Genomic DNA, 16,308 nt, shown 5'->3' with positions numbered 1-16,308 from the left:
GCGGCTCCGTCCAATCAGTGGGGTCAATCAAAGGTGACATAGTCCCTTGTCCGAAAATGACTTGTTGAGAAGAGGAAAACAATGCATACACTTTTAACACAACGGAACATCATGTAGGCAGAGGACAGCAGCTGAAACGAGTGGTTATTCGTCAAATAACGATGTCATCTTGCAAACTTCTTGATATCAGGAAGCATGCGTTAAATACAGGAACTCATTGGTTGAGTTTTGGCGGTTGGAGAAGCGAAGTTATTAGTAGTTATAGTTTATTTAAATAGTTTACGCTTCTGGACTGGATCTGCAGCGAATCTTATATCTTAAAAGTGCAACAGGTTGAAAGATGGTCTCGTGGATTATATCTAGGGTCATCGTGTGAGTATTTATCGAAAACTATTTGCGTTTCTGACCTTGGCTTTCAGTACATTCGTGAAAACTGCTGAGTCGACGGCGCATTAAAATCTATGCATAATGTAACGTTACTGTCTAAAATCTACATCGTTACAATACAAAACAGTATTATAAATTCATAAAACTAGTTTCGTTTATTTTCTGAGGAAAAACAAACCGACGTGCTTAGCGTTTTGTCCCCAATATAAGTAAACACTTTTACGGTTATTACATTTTTGCTGTATTTTCATTTTATATATGTTCACAACCAAGAAGGTTCCCACTGCCTTAGGAAATCTGAAATGTACCAGAAAAATTATTGATTTCCAAGCCCAGAAAAGTAATGGAAATAAATACATTTTTAAAAGGTATTGTTAATATTTACAGTTAATATATGCTCAGATTTGAAGTATTTAGTAGGCTGGAAACGACTGTTTGTGAGTGCACAAAAATGGGAAAATATTGGAAATTCACTGGAAAGAAAGTGTAGGAACCTTTGAATCATCCATAATAAAAATTCAAAAATTATGTAGTGGAAAAAAAGAAACCCTACATTAATTTTGCTGACTTGGTGGAGTAGAACAGGAAATTCATCATGTTTTTGGCTGGAGACCTGCTTTATTCAAAGTCCCTGTCTGCCAGGGAGGAACTGTTTTCCTGCTGGACAGTAATGTTACAGTAGGTGTGTCTCTTTCTTTGTGGAAAAGGTCAGCATGAGGAAACACATTATGTGCCTCATCTCAATAGGTGCTGTTTGCTATGGGTTTGGTTATCTTTAGTGTACTGACAATATAAGAGATAAGGGTCTCTGGTCTTCACGGAAATAAATACATTTATACTGTATATAGTAGGTTATAGTTGCTTTCAAAGTCTAAAGTTCTCTTGAAATGCCTTTTGTGGTCTTACTGTAAGTTAACATGATGAATTATTTGCCGCCGACAAACAAGGCATAGCTGTTTTAGAGATGTACAGTAACATCTCTCTCTCTCTCTCTCTCTCTCTCTCTCTCTCTCTCTCTCTCTCACACACACACACACACACACACATACACACACATTTCTATTCTTTCCCTTCTTTCTTTTTTTTACCCTCACCAGGTCACAAGTTCTCCCAGCGAACAGCATCATAGGAAATGCATGACTAAACCATTGTGACTCTAATGTGTTCTCACAGCATTTGACGTTTAAACACTTTCTTCTGTCTAGTAGTGAAAGCAAGGCAGGCTGTGTTTGGAAATGGTGACTTGGTGACGCTGAAGTTGTTTAGCTACAAACAGATTCACTGTTTTGAGTTAAGAGATGACCTCTACTCTTGACTTCAGGATTTATTTTGCTTTGTGGTAGAGATGTTTTAGAGTGGAGAAACAGTTAAGCAATAAATGGACTCCATCCAACGGTCTCTCACCACACACACCCATGATCACAATAACTTTAGACGGTATCGGGCAGTGATGTCGTTCCCATAGCTACTCGAAAATATATGGTTCAGTGAAACACAAGCCAGTTACAGTGAAGGCTGTGGATTTACTTTGTGTATGTACTGAAGTGAGGTGGTCAACACCTCTTTTGAAAAAAAAAAAAATGGGATTTCATTCTCATCTGTCACAATAAATCAAGAATTTTGAATGATCATTGTTCTGGTTTCAATATTTGAGTAGGCCTGTAAGGCAAAGGCTGGATTTGCCATCTGGATGGGCATCCAAATAAAATGGATGGATTATCATCAAATATAAAATTTTGCATAGGAATCCACAGAAATTTCAATTATGGTTGATACAATAAGTTAATTATTTTCATGTGAAAGTGACATGATATTCAGCCAAGTATGGTGACCCATACTCAGAATTCGTGCTTTCCATTGCGGGCGCACGCGGCAGCCATTTTCGCTGCAGTGCCCGGGGAGCAGTTGGGTGTTTGGTGCCTTGCTCAAGGGCACCTAAGTCGTGATATTACCAGCCCAAGATTCAAACCCACAACCCTAGGGTTATGAGTCAAACTCTCTAACCACTAGGCCACGACTTGTAATGGCCTGTAAAAAGTATAAAATAAAAATAGATCACATAAACTAAGATTAGTCAACTTAAATCTACAAGTATCTACAAGTCTACACGTACAGTAGAAAAAAAATTATATTAACTTGTAATTAAGGTGTAAATTATTACTGTATTTAAAGATTAACTTAATATAAATTTAATTATTAGTAGTTTTAAGATAATCCAAATGCAAAAATTAATGTGAAAAAATCAGTATACACTATGGGAAGTCATGGCCTAATGGTTAGAGAGTCGGACTCGCAATCGAAGGGTTGTGAGTTCGAGTCTCGGGCTGGCAGGAATTGTAGGTGGGGGGAGTGCATGTGCAGTGCTCTCTCCACCTTCAATACCATGACTTAGGTGCCCTTGAGCAAGGCACCGAACCCCCAACTGCTCCCCGGGTGCTGCAGCATAAATGGCTGCCCACTGCTCTGGGTGTGTGTTCACAGTGTGTGTGTGTGTTCACTGCTGTTTGTGTGCACTTTGGATGGGTTAAAAGCAGAGCACGAATGCTGTATGTCACATCACTTTCTTTTTCACTTTTCTTTTCTATTAAAAAAAAGAAGAAAAAAAACTTACTGTTAGTTCACCAACCTTTATTTGTTTGCTTGCATATAACAGCTACATGATATTTTTAAATCTAATGTATATGTCTGTGTGTGTTTTATCACAGTCTTGTGTTTGGAACGCTGTATCCTGCGTACTACTCCTTTAAAGCCGTCAAATCCAAGAATGTCAAAGAATATGTGAGTACTCGATTCATATAAAGGCACATGCATATCTTTATCCAGCTATGTTCGGCTGATTCTTCACATCAATAGATTAGAGTTTAGAGGATGTTAATAGCCAGAATAGATGGAGAGCTCCTGCTAAACTGTCCATATATCCTGGTTACTGTCGGTAACTAAACCCTGAGCTGTTTAGCAATTTAATACTGTTCTTCCACCATGTGTGCCCTGTTTGTGGTCTCTTCCAGCTACTTCCGTTTCTCACCTTACAAAAAAGTTAAGTAAGTAGCTTTTCTATACCTCCAATAGACATTTTGTGTTTGTGGGTTGACAGGTGCGATGGATGATGTACTGGATTGTGTTTGCTCTTTACACAGCAGTGGAGACCATCACAGATCTTTCTTTGGCTTGGTAAATACACACACAGCCTGAAAAGAGGCAAATAAATAATTGTTATTGGATTGAATGGAGTAATTTTGAATCAAGTGGTTTTATTAACATTTTGCCATTCTTCTCTATTGTGACTTTTCACTGTCTAACATTTGTGGTTTATGAAAAGGGCTTTTATCTGTTGTTGCAGATACTGAGCTCCATTTATTTTCCTCAGGCCACTTAGAGGAACAAGTCTGTTAGGTTCAGTTTCAGTTCAGTTAAATTCAAGTGCATTTCATTAGTTTCGTGACATTTAAAAGAAAAAAGAAAGAAAACAAAACCTTTTTTTTTTGCTGGCTTGAGTCTTCCTAAATTAGATCAGTTTTATTTTCTTGGATAATTCTATGCCGTGTACTAATGCTGAAAAGTTGGCATTAAATGATTATTATTTTTTTTAAAGATAAGTTTTAAAAATGACATTTAACTCTTCTATTCTGTAATTTAAATAAATAAATAAATAAAATTCTGTAAAATCCAAAAGGGATTTTTTTTTAAGAAAACACTTTTTTGTAGGACGGAATTAAAACTAATTAATCAACGATAAAAAATAAAGATTCAAATAACAATAAATACAAATAAAATACACATTGAAAAAAAATGTTTTTGTTTTTTTGGGGAGCGGAAATCATTTACTTCGAATTTGAGTTAAACAGCCGTAGTTTCATTAAATCGATCCACCAATGCTGAGGTCCATTAGACTAAAATCGTAGAGAATGCCTAAAACAAATTCATTCTTTTGTCTTCCATCATCCGTCTGTTTTCATATTGATTGTACTTGACTGTTTCAGGTTTCCAGTTTACTACGAACTGAAAATGGCTTTCGTCTTTTGGTTGCTGTCTCCCTACACCAGAGGAGCCAGTGTCCTCTACAGGAAGTTCCTACACCCTATGCTGGCATCCAAGGAAAGGGTAATGACCTAAGCATATCCTCAGGTTCCCTGGGAATAGGCATTCACTGACAGTGAACTTATAGCCATACTGAAATCAATGATCACATTAATGATGTTAAAGGGGTGGTTCAGGATTTTTGACATCGGACCTCATTTTTAAGTCAGCCTGGTTGTTATTCATCAGTGGAGACATTTTTTTTTTTTAATTATCTATCCAATTTATATTTGGATAGATAGCCGATGCTAGGCTAGCGCGAGTCAATGGGTATATGTTAGCCAGCCATTAAAAACCGTTTTACCCGCTCCACAGTGCACCAAACGCAAATCAATTATAACACTAGACTATCGATGCAAATGTCCGTTGATAGAATAATGTTAGAAATCAAACTTACCTTTCATCACATTGCATTAGTTATAATTTGTTCTCTGTAATCATAAGCCTTGTCGACAGCAGCAGCGGAGTGATATTGATTACCTAGGCAACCGAGTGAGCCGGTTAGCTGGATGTAACGACTGTAGTGCGCTTCTGTTCTGTGTTTACTTTTTGCCGCATTACTAACCGGAGCAAAGTAAAATTCCGCAGCGGCTGAGAAACTAGTTCCTTTAGGATCATTGAGATGAAAGGTAAGTTTGATTTCTAACATTATTCTCTCAACGGACATTTGCATCGATAGTCTAGTGTTATAATTGATTTGCGTTTGGTGCACTGTGGAGTGGGTAAAACGGTTTTTAATGGCTGGCTAACATATACCCATTGACTCGCGCTAGCCTAGCATCGGCCAACTATCCAAATATAAGGACTGGATGATTTTTTAAAAAAAATGTCTCCACTGATGAATAACAACCAGGCTGACCTAAAAATGAGGTCCGATGTCAAAAATCCCGAACCACCCCTTTAAGAGATTAACAGATGGATTGGGTTAGTTGCATGTCTCGATTACATGATCATTATGAACTAGAGCCCGACCGATATATCGGCTGGCCGATATTATCGGCCGATATAAGCTAATTGCATTTAAATCGGCATCGGCATTTATAACGGCCGATGAAACATGAGAAACAGAGTCTCATGCTTTACTCATGTTATGAGTGTTGCATAGTGTGCCCACCAGAGGGAGCTCTGCAGCTCCAGAGTTAACAACAGCGCCAGAAGTCCACTACAGAAGAAAGCGATCAACTGTTTTGACGGTGAGTCTGTCGTTCGTCATGTGAAATGATTGTAGATTTAGTTCATACCCTGTATATAAAGACTGTGTGGTAGTTCTAGCTAACGGTCCTATCATTATTACTTCTAAATATTCTGTAACATCACTTACAGCCGCTAATGCATTGCTATATTAGATTAGCCACAAAGCTAATACCATGTTTATCAGTGGAAGAGCGCGAACGTTAATAGGAGGTCAAACTATAACGTTAGCGTTTAACTTATTCTTATTCTATTGCGGTGTGTTTCCCACATAATGACCGCGTAATTGGGCCTTTCACACAGTTCGCGGTATGCACGGCGCTTGCCGCTGGGTTCAGCGTTGCCCTTCAGATACAACACGATTTGCGCTGCGCTATGGCATAGGCGGAGTTTTAAAAACGTTTAGCGGGAGCTCTTTCATAGTCTGTTCCTCCTCCTTTCGGTCAGCAGCAAACATGTATCTGTCCCGTTGTAAGAAGCGAGCGATAGCGCTAGTCCTGCTGTTGAGAATTAAGAGAGAAGCAAGGAAGAAGAGGCTACCGTCAGGTCCAGAGAACAATTTGGTGAATTCAGGCTGGTTACATTACTCTAACGCTAATAGCTTCCTTTTTAGCAGGCCCCTTAAATGCTTGCTATTAACTTGTTTGAAGGTGGTTCTTCTCAAAATTGACAGCGGTGTGTTCATGACACTAACGTTAACCATTCAACTTCGAATTGATTCCGTAATCTTCCGGTAATAGTATGCAAGACGATGTTTTGATTCAGACTGCACAAAGAGAAGAGGAGAAGATATACGGGTCTGTTGTGAATGTGTCTGTGAGAGCAAATATAGTGTAGTTACAGTAACTACAGTAGGTGCGTCAGAAATGATTAAACCAGAGGGGACATGTAAATAAATGTGAGCTGAACAAGCGCTTTTTTTTTTTTACATATTGTTTCAAAGCAGCTTTACAGACATAACAGGAAAATGTTGAAATAATATTGTTAAATATAATTAGGTAATACCTATTGCTTGACAAATAAAAAAATATATATATATTTCTCATTTTTGCCTATGTAGGAGATCCCAGTTTATTATTATTATAATTCTAATGATGACATGAGTAATGATACATGGTGATATTATTAATACACATGCTTATTCTTTCTCCGTCTCTCTTTCTGCCTACAGATGGCTGAAAAAGGTGAATGCTGTAGCAGCAAAGTGTGGGACTACTTCTGCAAATACTTTAACTTTAGTATTATAATTTATTTACAGTAAACACACAGACTGTTAAAACCAGCTTCAACTGGAAGAAAGTAAAAGTGTTAAATGTTTAAAACCAGACTGTTTTTTGATCATTAAAAAATATATACTTTTGATGTGCAATTGTTTAGTCATTGAGACTGTAATCTAAGGCTTTTTTTTTAACATAGTCCATTCTGGAAAATGGTTTATACAGCCCACATACATAGAACAGGCAGATATTTTGCTATTAAATGTTGTGTAAATGCAGTTTATAGGAAATGGGTCTAATATCCAGATTATTTTTAAAATCAAAATATCGGCTTATAAATCGGCTCTTTTCGAGTTAATATCGGCATCGGCCCCCAAAAATCCATATCGGTCGGGCTCTATTATGAACTAACAGTAAACTGCACGGTTCGTTTAACGGCGCCTGCATATTTTGTTTCCAGCCCTCTGTAATTGTTTGTTGTCAAACAACTCCTAGATGGAGGTTTAGGGGGAATTTAAAAGATAGATTTATTGACTGTTTCACATTCTGTTTTTCAGGAGATTGACGAATATATTGTCCAGGCCAGGGAGAAGAGTTATGAGACTGTGGTGAATTTTGGGCGGCAGGGTCTCACGATTGCGGCTGCTGCTGCTGTCTCGGCTGCTGTGAAGGTATTGCACAGACACCTGCTCATTCATATACTCATGCAGTGCTTATACTAGGCATTTGAGATAACCTAACTAACTAAGCTGATTTGGTCAGGTAACAACTTTCATTCCATGTAAACAGAATGCGTTAACACATATAATAGATTTGTTTCACTTTAACATGTTAGAAATATTTAATGCAATTAACACTGGGGCAGAGGTTGGGTTGGCCACCCTATTCACAACTGCTGCTTCTGTCTCTTTTCTCTTGACAAGAATTGCATTTATTTAGACCCAGAACATCTTTATGAACCAATCAAAGGGAATAATTTTCAGACACTCCCACTTTGCCTTAGCACCGGAAAAGGTACAGGTGACGAGGGAGCTTCAGTAGAACAACATTGAACTACGGTCAGATGAGATGTTGTCTCAGGCCATATGTCAGTAAAAACTAATTTCCCTGTCCTGTCAGCCGTTATACTGTGCTCTTAGCACACAAACAAAAGCAGTAACGCACGTTGTATATAATAAAGTTTAATATTGAAACTATGACCATGCAATGTAGCATTTACACTCACCTAAAGGATTATTAGGAACACCATACTAATACTGTGTTTGACCCCCTTTCGCCTTCAGAACTGTCTTAATTCTACGTGGCATTGATTCAACAAGGTGCTGAAAGCATTCTTTAGAAATGTTGGCCCATATTGATAGGATAGCATCTTGCAGTTGATGGAGATTTGTGGGATGCACATCCAGGGCACGAAGCTACTGTTCCACCACATCCCAAAGATGCTCTATTGGGTACAGATCTGGTGACTGTGGGGGCCATTTTAGTACAGTGAACTCATTGTCATGTTCAAGAAACCAATTTGAAATGATTCGAGCTTTGTGACATGGTGCATTATCCTGCTGGAGTAGCCATCATGGTGACATGGTGGTCATAAAGGGATGGACATGGTCAGAAACAATGCTCAGGTAGGCCGTGGCATTTAAACGATGACCAATTGGAACTAAGGGGCCTAAAGCATGCCAAGAAAACATCCCCCACACCATTACACCACCAGCAGCAGCCTGCACAGTGGTAACAAGGCATGATGGATCCATGTTCTCATTCTGTTTATGCCAAATTCAACAGAAATCGAGACTCATCAGACCAGGCAACATTTTTCCAGTCTTCAACTGTCCAATTTTGGTGAGCTTGGGCAAATTGTAGCCTCTTTTTCCTATTTGTAGTGGAGATGAGTGGTACCCGGTGGGGTCTTCTGCTGTTGTAGCCCATCCGCCTCAAGGTTGTGCGTGTTGTGGCTTCAAAAATGCTTTGCTGCATACCTCGGTTGTAACGAGTGGTTATTTCAGTCAAAGAAGCTCTTCTGTCAGCTTGAATCAGTCGGCCCATTCTCCTCTGCCTCTAGCATCAACAAGGCATTTATGCCCACAGGACTGCCGCATACTGGATGTTTTTCTCTTTTCACACCATTCTTTGTAAACCCTAGAAATGGTTATGCGTGAAAATCCCAGTAACTGAGCAGATTGTGAAATACTCAGACCGGCCCGTCTGACACCAACAACCATGCCACGCTCAAAATTGCTTATATCACCTTTCTTTCCCATTCTGACATTCAGTTTGGAGTTCAGGAGATTGTCTTGACCAGGGCCACACCCCTAAATGCAGTGAAGCAACTGCCATGTGACTGGTTGATTAGATAATTGCATTAATGAGAAAATGAACAGGTGTTCCTGATAATCCTTTAGGTGAGTGTATGTTGTCAGTTAAGTCATGAAGTTACCAAAAAGGTGATTAAAGCTGCCCTTAAAACTGTGCATGCATGTATTTGTTATATAAGAGTCACATTTAAGAAAATGTCTCTGTTATGCAGTTTTCAAAACTGTCCTGGAACAGCCCAGCACTGTCTTCCCTCATCTAACACACACAATTCAACTAATCAGCTCATTAGTAGAGAATTTAATACCTGAAAAGTGGGTCACAATAGGTAAAGAGTTCTGAGAAAAGATGATGTGTGTCAGAACCGGATCATGTTCAGTAGTGACAGCTCTTAAAGCAGCCAAAATAACCCAATAACTTTTGCAATTTTAAGGGTTTATCTATATTTAACTTTAACTTTATTCAAATTCTGTATATTTCCTGCTTGCTGAAGTGCACAGGAAGCTAAATATGACATTCATTATAATGGGTCTACTAAATGTTAAAATTGATAGCTCTCAATTATACTGTAATTTTGAATGGCTATAGTCAATGGTTAAATATTAAGAAAAAAAATATTCCTAGAGATATCAGTAGTATTGGTATTAGTGATACACACCTTCAGTCATAAAAAGGATGCCTTTAAACAAATATGAAAAATATAGTATTTATTTTGTTTCTACATTCATTTGAAGATTGAATATAAAAGTATTGCAATATTTAAAAACTTAAAGGTAAGGAGGGATTAATCATGATTAATTTCAGAAAGAAATGTGTAATTAATTAGTTGTTGTTGTTTTTTTAATGTATGGACAGCACAAATTTGTTTAATATTAAAAATATACAGCATGTTTAAGGACACAAAAATGCACTGCAAAACTTACATGTTCACTGTGGCCTCCGGTTCTCTTGACTGCTTATTTTAAATCAAATTTGCTGTCTGGCCATGTCTGGTTTCTAAAAAAGATCTAAATCACTAGTGCTCTTCTGTTTTTGATAAGACTCTTCTGTTTTTGCTAAGGTCTGCTGTTCTTATCTAAAAACAAGAATATCATAGACATTCAGGGTCTTTTAACTTTGGCCAGTAAGCAACCACCCAAACACACTACAAATCACTCAGAAAACTTAGTCGAATGCATAGCAGCACTCATCATCTGCCACACTGTCATGCATTGCTATGCTATTAGCAAGGATGTTCTGATCACCACTTGCGTTTTCTTCAGAAAATGTAAAAATCTAGTTCAAATCTTCCGGTTTCCTTTCTCTTTCTGTCTACATGCTAAACTAATCTCCAGCAGTAGCTGTTGAACCTATCCCAGGTAACTTGCTTTCTTTTTCAATCTGCTTTAACCTGTCGCCAGCACATCATTAGACAATAATTAACTGCGAAGTTAAATAAATGATGTCTTTGTGTATTATAAAGGTAGCCACAACTTTGTTAACTCAATGCACCATGTACAATGGATCATCATGTCACAGGGACAGGGTGCCATTAGTGAACGTCTGAGGAGTTTCAGTATTCCAGACCTGACGCAGTTCCCTTCTGAACAATCAGCATTCTCCAACCCCAGCCGACGGGTCCTCCAGCCTGCTCACCCTAGCGCTGCTGATTCTGGTGAGTGCTGTAGTGTACATGCTTTAAAAGAAGAGTTAAGGAAATAAAAAATTGCTGGAAATGTACCTACTCTCAGGCTGATGTTCAAGATGTAAGTGAGTTTGTTTCTTCATCGGAATGGATTTGGAGAAATGCAGCATTACATCACTTGCTCACCAGTGCTGGAGAAAGCAATTTTATGGATAGTTAAATGTTAAAAACAATGTTAAAAATGTCTTGATGGATTTATTACAAACACGCAGCTTGTGGATTACTTGCATAACTTGTGGATGTTTTTATCAACTACTCTCATTCTGATGGAACCCATTCACTGCAGTGATATAGAGCAAGTGATGTAATGCGAAATTTCTCCAAATCTGTTCAGATGAATAGCTATATCTTGGATGGACTTGGAAGTGTAAATTTGAGCAAATTTTCATTTTTGGGAAAACTTTTTTTCCTTTAATGACATCATTGCTGATTATATAATGATAAATGATTGATTATGTAATTATGAAAAGGTACCAAATATTAATTTAACTGAAATTAAACTAAAGAAACAATGAACTGTAAGAGTTAAAATTAGCATTTTAAGACCTCAAGGGCAAATGAGCCCTAGTGGAGTGCATTGTCTGTCATCAGAAAGTAATTGTTATGTCTCCCTCTAGTGGTAGAACAAGGTTTGAAAAGCAATCCTGATGGAAAGTTCGGCTGGTCAATCGAAACATGTAACCAAACAAGATACAAACCTTTCCAGTAAAAAAAAAAAAACGGTTTAAAATATGACTTTCAAGGACATAAGAAAACTGAAGTAAAAATGATTTGAGACTTATGATAAATACATGTCAGACAACTTTTTGACCACATTCCAATAATTTTCGTTACACTTTTGCCTCTTTTATGAGGCTTGAAACCTTCAGAATCCATTAGTTGTGATTGTATGGACATTTTCTTTTTGTGTGCGTTCCACAAATTCACAATATGGGTTTGGAGTGACATGAGGGTTGAATAAATGATGACAGAATTAAAATTGTCGTTGTCACAGAAGCACCGATATCTCTAGTGTCCTCACTCTCCCTCTACAGGGACAGGTGTCAGAGTCAAAAGTTTGAACCGAAATTAAATGGAGGAGAAAATATCTGAGAAAGATAGAAAATATCTGATTTAAAAAAAAAAAGAGAGAGAGAGAGAGAGATTATGCATGTCAGCTGTTTTTTGTGTATGCATAGATGTATCAGCTTGTTCATGTTTACATTTACATAGTTTTGCTCAGAATGAAAGTTCTGTCATCATTTATTCACCCTCATATCATTTCAAACCCATATTAATTTAGTTTTTCAATGGAATGCAAAAGGCATATTTTTTAAGAATATCCTGTATGCTCTTTTCTATATAATTTAAAGTGAATTAGGGAATCGGCATGTCAAGCAAGCTCCAAAATGACAGATAAAGAACACCAAAGTATCATAAAAGTGGTTTAATTGACTACATACATCAATCAAAATTAAATAAAAAAAATGTAAGTAGTTTTTCTCAGTTCAGTATTATTGCATTTTGTCTTTGCTCTGTCAAGTCAACAGTTATTTACTCAGGATCTTCCCTGATATTCTAAAATGGAATTCTGAAAGTTCAGAAATTGCATGTTAACAACAAACTCCGTTGGTTCATTGTAGAACTACAGTTTAAGGGAAGATTTTCAGTCAATTTTAACATTCCAAAGAATTCATACAGGTTTGGAATGACATGAAAACTAGTAAGTAATTTTTTTCTGCATTTCTAGGTGAACTATGCCTTTAACTTTTAAATCTGTTATGGAATTATGTAACTGTAATCTTAAATAGTTGCTTTTAAGTAACAGTTAAAATGAAGTTTCAAAATACATTTCTTAAGTTTATATGTCTTAGGGTTGTATTTAAAAAAAAAAATTATGCAATCCATTTTAATTTACATTAATTTTATTCATGTTTGTTTGTTAGTCTGTCATTCTAGCCTTAATAACTAATTTCAGCCTTAATAACAAATTTTGATAACAACACAACAGCACTAATTAGTACATCATTTGACCAAAGCGTGACAGGAGAGTGAATCTGACTAGTTTACAGAAGGCTTTGCTGTTAGTACTGTAATGTGTAAACAGTGAGATGATTTTCCCTGTTTTGAAAATGTTAGTGTTTTGTGTTAAATGTGTGGGAAAAAGGATTCCTCTAAGGATTTGGTTTGTTACTGTGTTTTGTGCGATAGAGGAAACCTGTTAAGTAGGTATATGTATACAGATGTGTGACCAACAGTTATTTTGAATGTGTTCGTTTTAAAACAAAGTTTATTTTCTTTGACCTTGGAACAGGTCGCAGAAAACCTCAAAATATCAGGGAATCTTGAAAGGCCTGGAAAGGTCATAAATGTTGAAAACGTGAGGGAAAGGTGGACATTTCTTTAAAGAAAATTTATGTTTCTGGGTTTCTCTGCTTTAAGCTATTTCATGGGCTAGACATTACTCTTTATGTGTGCTGCAAAGTCAAATGAAACACCAGTCTGTCTTTTGAGAGTCCTTGGAGACAGGAATAATAATAAAACACTAAATATATTTTTCTAAACAAGTGTAATCTTTTAAATCCATTAACTCCTAAATTAGTACCTGTGTGATGTGCCAAAACATCTGCTTTAATTATTATCCTGTATACATATTAGGACACAATTAAGCAGTACAGACGCCAATCAGTTCATCATAAGCTCCTCTAGGTCTGTTGGTTAATAAAATAAATGCTTTGTGTATTACCATATGTGTATTAGTTTCTTCATAGCATGTTGTCTGTCATACTGCAGTTTCTCCACTGACCACTAGAAGCAGTCACGTGTTGTTTTTCAAAGTCACTCTTTGGTTTTGCCTGCATATTTATTTGCCACAGTCAGGAACACTTGCAGTTAGTTTAGGAAACCTCTGCAAAGGCACATATTTTAAAAGGTTTAATCCTAACAAACCCATATACATTTTTTTAGACATGCCAATGGTCTTTCTCAGCAGAATCTTTTAACTTCAGGGTCAACATGCAAAACCGAACAGGGGAAATTAGCGATTTGCATCCCTTTTAGATTTACAGTGAGATATTTGAGTGTGTGCATCCGAAAGCCACCTTTAGTGTGTGTGTGTGTTTAACCTTTATGTGGAGCTGCCTGATTTGAATAATCACGCATTTAGGCTATAAAGAAGAAAGAGATTAATGCTACAAAGCTTCGATGTGTTGTGCTGCTAGTTTGTCTTGAACTGCAAACAATACACTGTTTTAATGCTACTTATATTTATTTGAACTTACACAACAATGACAATACAGAAATACTTTATAATAAGAATAGACAGTGATGGCCGTGTACACGTTCACTGATAAATGCAAAGACTGAGGCAGGTTTTGTGTGTGTGTGTGTGTGTGTGTGTGTGTGTGTGTGTGTGAGTGTGTTTGTGTTTGTGTGTGTGTGTGTGTGTGTGTGGTCCAACAGCAGTTGTGGTCTCTGTCACAGAACGTATCTTTCGGCACCTTAGTGTGGAGATGTCCTGTGTCTCAGAGAGAAGAGGGGAAGAGAAGAGGAAAAGGATGAACGAATAAGAGAGCAAATGAAAGAGAAATAGGTTCTGTCACTTTGTCAGGAGTTCAAGTCCTCCTGGAATATGAGTGCATACAAAAAATGCATTTACACATACGTATTGAAATGTGCAATTAATTCTGTTGTTATTCATTCTTCCATTCAAAAGTGTGTATTATTTGAACTGTAAAGTTATATAAAACCATATTATTATCAGTGGGATATTCTGGAGGATAAGCTTCTTACAGTTCAGGGTTATTATTAACTAAAACTTTTTTTTTTTTCTTTTTTTTTGAAATAAATCTAAAATGCTAATTGGAAATAAAAAAATAAAAGTGAACTAAAAAATAAAACAACAGCAAAAAAGTCAATAATTTAATAAATTAAATAAATAAATAATAGAAAAACTAATAAAGACAAAAGCACCAACTTAAAAATTTAACTAAAATAAGACTGAAAATATAAAAATGAATGAAAAAATCTATAATAAAAGGTATAAAAAGATCATTAAAAATATTATTTAAAACTATAATAGTATATAAATAAATAATAAACATGCTTCGATTGAATCATTTAATTGATTATGATTTAATCACACTATGCATGAACATAATAGCAAATTCATTTGTAATGCATTACCAAACAATACATTTTTTATTTAAAATATTTTTGTTTTGTTTTATTTTAGTTATTTTGAAATGTCATTTATTTCTGTGATGGCAAAGCTACATTTTTTCACAAGATCCTTCAGAAAGTTTTTGAATATGCTGATTTGGTTCTCAAGAAACCGTTCTAATTATCAATTTTAAAAGCAGTTGTGTTTTTTGTGTGATTTTTAGGTATCCATATTGCTTAGGGAAAAAAATCTATTTCAAAATAAGCTATGTGATTATGATATATACAAAGTGGGTCTTGTATCACCCTGAAAGGGTTTATTTTGTTATAATTACCATGACTGTAGTTCCTCATTGATTACATGGGTGTTTACCAAATAAATGTAAAATCGATTTTAAACATTATTTATAAACTTTTATTATTCAAAGTGATACAAAAGACTTCAAACTAGAACAACTATGAAGGAAATTGTTTACAGTTTAGAAATCACTACACAAAAATATTCAACCATAGGATGTCACAATTGACCAATCGTAATCAAATATTCCTAAAATAGGAATATATACTATAACACTGCATATTATAGTGCTTCATTTCATTAAAAGGTTTGCTGAAATTTCCCTGTTTTGATCTCCAGCATTCCTTGAATCTCATTCCTTTCCTTAGTCTCTCTTTGAATTTTTCATTCTCATCTCACCCATGCTTCCTTTCTCTCTCTCTCTCTCTCTCTCTCTCTCTCTCTCTCGCTCTATCTCTATCTCCCTCCCTTCCGCTGGGTCAGACTGCTCTCTGCCCTCATCTCTCCTCAGCCTGTCCCCAATAATCCTGCCCTCAATACCCGGAGCCCCAGACCTCCAGCACCCAGCAGCCACTATGGGGTTCCTCTCTCTGTCTTCTCAGGATCTGACACCAGCACCACTCCACCTGGAGTGGGTTAGCAATGTAGGAGGCAGGCAGCAAATGTGAAGACAAGAACAAAAAGAAGAAGAAAAAAAAAGAACTTCCTATGTACTGTCTTGGACTTTTTCACTTTTTATTCACTGAGCTTAAGCATTTTTGAAAGAAAAAAATAGCATATGCATTGGTATATGGATTGAAATTCATATGAACTTCAAGTGTTGACAAAGCATTATCAAAAGTTTTGTGGTGAAAAAAAGATTATAGCCAGATATATATAGGTCTTAACCTTTTCTAAGACATATAGTATGCGTTTTTTTAATAGTATCACATTGATTTACATTAGAATTACCAAATATGCAATTTGCACATTTTGTTCTCATTTTGTGCCCTTTTTTTTGG

At 36.4% G+C, this 16,308-nt stretch overlaps 1 protein-coding gene across 1 annotated transcript; it reads left to right on the top strand.

The window, feature by feature from the left end:
* The first annotated feature begins 33 nt into the window (after positions 1-33).
* On the top strand, positions 34-15,947 carry LOC132111903 (receptor expression-enhancing protein 3-like). Its single transcript, XM_059519529.1, has 7 exons — positions 34-372; positions 3,093-3,165; positions 3,482-3,558; positions 4,368-4,488; positions 7,430-7,543; positions 10,704-10,839; positions 15,910-15,947. Exons 1-7 carry the CDS (start codon positions 341-343, stop codon positions 15,945-15,947), a joined length of 591 nt encoding a protein of 196 aa, XP_059375512.1. The 5' UTR covers positions 34-340.
* Positions 15,948-16,308: the final 361 nt, after the last annotated feature.

This window comes from Carassius carassius, chromosome 31 (assembly GCF_963082965.1).
Source record: "Carassius carassius chromosome 31, fCarCar2.1, whole genome shotgun sequence".
Taxonomy (NCBI): Eukaryota; Metazoa; Chordata; class Actinopteri; order Cypriniformes; family Cyprinidae; genus Carassius; species Carassius carassius.
The sequence above is the reverse complement of the archived record's forward strand: the minus strand, read 5'-3'. Positions and strand labels throughout refer to the sequence as shown.